The sequence below is a fragment of the Cardiocondyla obscurior genome, linkage group LG19, assembly GCF_019399895.1.
Source record: "Cardiocondyla obscurior isolate alpha-2009 linkage group LG19, Cobs3.1, whole genome shotgun sequence".
In the NCBI taxonomy this organism is placed as follows: domain Eukaryota; kingdom Metazoa; phylum Arthropoda; class Insecta; order Hymenoptera; family Formicidae; genus Cardiocondyla; species Cardiocondyla obscurior.
The window spans coordinates 1577767-1584264 of record NC_091882.1 but is presented as its reverse complement, the minus strand read 5'-3'; the positions used below and the strand labels follow the sequence as shown (position 1 = coordinate 1584264).

Sequence of the window (6498 nt, the reverse complement as noted above, 5' to 3'; positions counted from 1 at the left end):
AGCGATGTAGTTTGGATCGAAGTAGGGAGGGAAGGAAAACGGAGCCGGGCGTATAGAAACGTGAGCAGAGAGAGAGGAGAACCCGGCGGCTGGACTCTGGAGCGGGTCAGTCGGCTGGGAGCTGGGTGATCAGCCTGTCTTGCGAACGGTCGTAACATCACGTATGCCGTCTCTCTGGAGGCTGTCGAGCTTCCAGCAGACAGATTCGCTGACACGTTCTCGTGACGGTGAAGTGGGGAAGAGTAGGTGAACGCCGGTGCTGGCGGAAGAGAATACACCCCGAGCGGGTTCGAGAACGAAAGGCACGGTCGAGGTGATGCCGGGAGGAAAGGAAGTCGCGGCGTTAGGCGTCGCGTCGAAGGACGTAGACATCGACAAACCGTACTGGGATCAGAGTACTTATCGAGGCAGGGCATTGCACTTCTTGACGGTAACGAACCCGCTCAATGTCTTCGCCACGAGCCAGCAGCTTGAGCACGCGCGTGATGTCGTCACGAGATACAGGTAGTCGGCGCTAAAATTAGTTCTCCTTTTTCCCTTCCCTCGGTTGGAATGCGCGCGTAGGCAACATGGTTACGTCACCAATCGCACACGTGTGAAAAATATTATATATATCAATGCGCGGCAACATTCTCACACGCATTTTGCCTACGCCTTGAGTTCGAGGTCCGATTATCGTTAACTTATCGCGCGTTAGTTTTATGTTAAAAAAAAAAAAAAATAAAATGATAATTCTAACGAAATCTAAGTAACGCAAGTCACGATGCATCTTCCCTAGTTTAATGAATAATTATCAGTTTAATTTTTTTACGTAAGCGCAAAATAACAATTTGCCTAATGATTTTAATATCGTAGACAGGGCGAGACTTTGGAAAAACAAGGCGTCACCGAAAACGAGTTGTGGAAATGCAAATATCTTTACGACAGCGCTTACCACCCCGACACAGGCGAAAAAATGCTGCTGATAGGACGTATGAGCGCGCAAGTTCCTATGAATATGATGATAACCGGCTGTATGATGACATTTTACAAGTACGTAACTGAGTGTTGACGCAAAAAAAGGTTTGTGTCGATAACACGATAAAAAACACTCAAATACTATGACCTAAAGCATTTCATTACGTTATCTTGAGCCGGAGAAACAGAATAGAATATTCAATACGCAATGAAAATAATATTTCAATAATTGACTTTCTCGGTTCTTAAATTTCTCGGGACGGTAAAAGTCTTGGACAAAAAAAAGCGTTTAGAAAATTGGTCGATTACAGAAGTCGTTAAAGAAATTGCTGATTAGACGCGGCAATTGTCGGGAAGGTGAATTATAGCTCGATGAATTATTTACAATCCTTTCGTAGATCGACGCCGGCTGTAATCTTCTGGCAATGGATCAATCAGTCATTCAACGCTATCGTGAATTACACGAACCGCAGCGGCTCGAGCCCGATTCCGACGGAAACGTTGGCGCAGAGTTACATCGGCGCTACGGGAGGCGCCGTGATAACGGCGTTGACCCTGAACCGTCTCGCGAAACGTGGACCACCGCTGGCTGGTCGATTAGTGCCGTTGGCGGCAGTTGCGGCGGCTAATTGCGTCAACATCCCTCTTATGAGAGTCACCGAGCTCCAAAATGGTATTGAATTGCAAACTGAAGACGGCACGAAAGTCGGGCACAGCAAGCTCGCGGCTAAACAGGCGATCGCGACCGTGACGTTATCACGAATATTTATGGCCTCTCCGAGTATGAGTGAGTTTTCTCTGCACTTGCGTCGTTAATTTATATCTGATGAAATTCTTTGGGGAATCGTCGCAAACATTTTGCTTTATTTGTTGCAGTATTGGCGCCGATTGTAATGAATTACCTGGATCGAAGGCAGCTGTTGCGCAACGCGAAATGGGCGGCTGGACCAATTCAAGTTTTAATTTGCGGAGTGTGTCTAACATTCGCGACGCCGCTCTGCTGCGCTCTTTTCGCCCAGCGCGTTCCTATCTCGGTAAATCAATTGGAATCCGACGTACGAGAACAAGTACGATCGCACGATGCTAGTCTGGAGACTGTGTATTATAATAAGGGCCTTTAAGCGATAATTAGCGTGCAGTATTTAATTATTTTTGTGGTTCAGAGTACGCGGCCTACTCTCAAAGCTCAGGTATACTCGAGACATTCCTGAATAGAATAATTTCAAGTACGTGTTATTAATGAACTTCCAACGATTGCACTTGTTACTTATACAAATTAATAGACGTTTGTGACGGTGAGATAAAGATTTGCAAAAAATTATCGTATCGGGGTGTCTTTATTTTATTTTGAGAACAATTTATTTATCATCTCCTAATCTTACACTTATTCTTTTTTTAATTTTTATATACCGTTTGAGAAAAAAAAAATTTTATTTTTTATAAAATATTTATTATATTTAATGCCTCAGAATTTTAGACTTTTCTAAACAGCCGACACCCCGCTTATGATCCGAGAACGATTCTCTTGATATACATATACGTCCAAACTACATACATATCTATCTTTAACTTGCATATGTATGACATTTGACTTAACGATATATAAATGTTGTTTCTCGTTAAATGAGAAAGTGGATGACGCAGACAATAAAATTCAACGTTGAATACTTGAAACAAACGTTTATTACACGTTATTAATCTTACTGCTTCAATTTAATCTAAGTATCTTACGAGTTGTGATAAGAATTCAAAACAAGAATTTCAGGAGGTGATCGAAATTCGCCAACGATTTGTACAGGAGGCGGTGGTCGGATTTTACGGCCGAATCTGCCAGTTTTACGATGCCACAGTCCGCTCCTCGGCCGATTTCCCAGCTCCCGATTTTTTCCCGCGCTACCAACCGGCGTGGAACTGTGCTCGACGTTCGATAATCGGCCGACCGTAGCCATGCACGACTCGTGCAAGCTAAAACGATTCTTGCTCGGCATTTTCACTATCACGCGATCGTCCTCGCGATTCAGTAGAACACCGTAGGTACCAGCGGCGTGAATTAGGAACCCACCTATTCCCGGAAATTTTTCTACGCAGTGAACATGAGTCCCCATGGGCAGAGCACCGAGAGGGTAGGCGTCACCCTCCGAGGGTCTCACAGGATTGCGCGGTATTCCCTGATGGGTACGTATTATGTCGCCCGGCTTCATGTTCTCCGTGGCTAAAATATACTTGAGCTCCTGACCGGAACCGACCAACGCGACAAAGCTCGTTCGGCAGCCGTCCTTGAAGACTGCCAGGACCTTCTCTTCTTTCGGCGGTTCGTTAAGATCCTTCGGTCCATCTCTGACCCACTTGATCCAATGATACTTGTGCTTTATGCCTCCCCCGATACCCTTGACCACTACTCTACCTGTTTTAGTAACACAAAAGCGATTTATTTTTCTAACTACAGTTCTGTTCTTCGAACAAGACGCTTTGACGCGAAGCGATAATTAAAAAACAATGCGTCTTTAAAAAAAAAAATAATATATATTTATCCCGACTATTCATTTATAAAAAATTTATAAAACAAGCTAAACAAAAGTTATACATTAATTGACAAGATTTTCAAGATAAATTTCGAATTAAAAATTAATTGACAAGTTTAACGTTCTTATAATGTTAAAGAAAATTCTCATTAAAATAAATTGTGTCTGTCAAATTATTAAATCCAAGTCGGTACGTAGTTATCTGAATTATCTACCAGTAGATTTTTGTTCTTATCAATAGAGGTCAGACTTACTATCAAAGTCTAACAGGTTATGTAGCACATGCAAGGCATTGTACAAATTTTATGTTAACCAATGTAAAAAAGAAACTACTAGCGAAACGTGCGATCTAAAAAGAAAGGAATAAAGACCCCGTAATAATGATACGACGTACCAGTAACAGGATCCCTGCCTGCTAGATTTGTTACTTGCAAAGGTTCCACCGTGTACTCATCTTTGAAGTGGACGATTCTCCGAAAGGCTTTGCCATGGCCTATCTCCGGTAGCTTCACGAGTTTCCATTTGTATCTCCTTGGCACGTGAGAGAACACCGAGGCCGTCAATCCAGTAAAATTGGATATTTGTTGGCCAAGAACGAGACGCGTCAATACTGCGGCAGACATGTTAGGTCCGTGTGTTATGCCTGATAGTAGCGCTATCTTAAACTTTATTCTCGCCGACGAGAGCCAGCTTAATCGTCAGATAATAAGGTAGGAATCGCTCAATAAAGTCACAAACGTGGTTAGAAAGCTTTAAAAGCGATCGGGAGAGTTCACCGCTGGTTTCAAGTTTATTTTTATAACAAAATATAATATTTTAAAATTTCTATTATTTTAGAAAAAATTAAATCGGTGTTTAATATTTTTTTTTTGGTACAACGGCATGATTTTTTAATTGCAAATAAAAGAAGAAACCGGGAAAAGGTAATGGTAATTATATAAATTAATTTTAATAAGTTAAACTATTTTTTTATTCAACTCGAGCTGCGAAAGACTGATATTTATATCTTAAAAAATGATTATAGATTTGATAACTTTTTGAGGGCTACTCTATCTCTCTTTTGTGCGGAATTTTGACACGTAGACTTTTATTAATTAAATTTGATAATTCTCGTACGCGATATGGAATTTTATTAGAATTTATTGTGTCATATCGTAGAGATTAATCTACGCAAAGCTGCGGGATTAAAAAGCGTGGCAAAGTATTGTCGCGCGAACGCGCGTGGATATAACGCGCCAATTAGCCGGCATTCCTTAAGATTTTGGCCACGCAAAACGATAACGAATAAACATTCAAGTAACATGCCGCGTTATTATCGGTAAAAGCCGCGCGTCGTCTGTGGAAAACGCGCACGGATTCCCACATAAAGGAAACGGCGTAGAGGGGAACGCTTAATTGGCCCGGGGTAATTATTTTATTAAGTGAGAAGATGGCGGATGGAATGCTAAGAGAGAGCACGCTGGTGCGGTCTGCCGACTGGGGAACGCCGACGGCTCCGGGGGCGAACGAGAGAAAGGGGTGAAAGTGAGGGGGCCCGGCGGGGTTGGGATAGCGCGACAGCGGGTGACTGTGTGGAGAACGTTTAAATACCTACGTACCCACCGACGATTGTACTCCGTCAGAGCGGCAGTTTTCCATGTAGATGAAACGCAGCCGCAACTCTCTGCCGTATATGTATATGCATGCCTCACGTGCACGCGCAATTCTCACCGTCACGCACGTTCATGCGCCCGCCACCCCCGCCGACCGTCGTTTCCTCGTTTCTCGTTGTCTTGCCGCGAGAGAGAAAAGCACCGCCGGGGGAAGAGACCGAGGAGATAAAGGAGGATGGTGCACGCTTTTGCGCGCGCGTTCAGCGTCTCCGCGTTGGTCGTGAAGGAGGAACATCTATTACCCGGTACATAGACCGGAAGGGGGGCTCGGAGGAAGGTGGAGGTTGGAATCGTCCAGGGAGGGGTGCGGGCAAGAGTAGTCGAGCGGCAAATTGTCCGCCATCTTACCCACCTTATACCTTATCTCACACCCTCGTCCGTAACCACCCTTATCCGCCCCTTCCTCCGCTTTGCTTTCCTCCAACCAGACCCTCTCACCCTACACACGGCGTTCTCTCCCGCACTCCCGCTTAGCCTGCCTCTTCATCGTCCTCGTCCTCCTCTCTCCCTTACCTCCACCGCCTCCCTCGCCCGTCCTTTCTCTCGACAGCCCCCGCTGCGCCGCCGCCTCCAAAGCTTTAGATTACCTACCCCTTATAAGCGCTCGTGTTGCCCATTTATTACCACGACTCCCGCGACTACCACGACCGAAAGACCAACCGCCACTTCCTTCCCCGCGCTTTCCTCCCTTTCATCCTTCACCGTTTTCCACCGTTCGTCCCTCCTTCCCGCCACCTTCGACGCACCTCCACCCGCCACTATTTCCTTCGTTTCTTCGTTCTGTTCTCGAGCACCGTCGCGCGATCCTTATTAACGCTTTAACGCTACCATTACATAACTACGCGTGCCCGCTCTCCGACTCGGGTAGCTCGAATAACACGATTAGTCGAGTTTACAGAGAATTACTCATACAGGGAACTACGTCTCTCCCTACAGCGCATCGCTGCGCTCTATTCGTCTAGATTTAACAGCGATCGAGCGACTCCCGAAACAAGCGGCAGTTAACTAACGAACGTCCTCGCATTGTGTTAACGTGCAACCGCTATCACGATCAACATCCAACTTTCCACCGCACCACGCTCCCAAGGTTTTCTTAATATTTCCTAATCTCAACCCCTTCGTTTTCCATCGCCTTCGCAGACCCTCCGACATTTCTTTTTATTTCTTTTATCTTTTTCCAACATCGCCCGACGCTTTTGTTAATCTACGCAGCGGTACATCTGTTTGAAACGTAGCGCTTGTAACACTCCTAAGTCGCGATAATATTAATCGCGTTTGCAGAAAATTACGAATGCTAGAACCGTGATTGTTCGAGATGTGCTATTATTCTCCATTCCACAAAATATAGAAAAATGTACAATAGGTTT

The 6498-nt window shown here is 44.9% G+C and overlaps 2 protein-coding genes across 2 annotated transcripts; one reads left to right on the top strand and one right to left on the bottom strand.

The window, feature by feature from the left end:
* On the top strand, window positions 1–2635 carry Sfxn1-3 (Sideroflexin-1-3). Its single transcript, XM_070669282.1, has 4 exons — window positions 1–504; window positions 856–1032; window positions 1356–1744; window positions 1834–2635. Exons 1-4 carry the CDS (start codon window positions 317–319, stop codon window positions 2076–2078), a joined length of 999 nt encoding a protein of 332 aa, XP_070525383.1. The 5' UTR covers window positions 1–316; the 3' UTR covers window positions 2079–2635.
* Window positions 2623–4139, bottom strand: Mrpl2 (mitochondrial ribosomal protein L2). The gene is made up of 2 exons (XM_070669283.1): window positions 3874–4139; window positions 2623–3361 (listed from the first exon to the last, which is right to left on the bottom strand). Exons 1-2 carry the CDS (start codon window positions 4100–4102, stop codon window positions 2685–2687), a joined length of 906 nt encoding a protein of 301 aa, XP_070525384.1. The 5' UTR covers window positions 4103–4139; the 3' UTR covers window positions 2623–2684.
* Between the last annotated feature and the right edge of the window lie 2359 nt (window positions 4140–6498).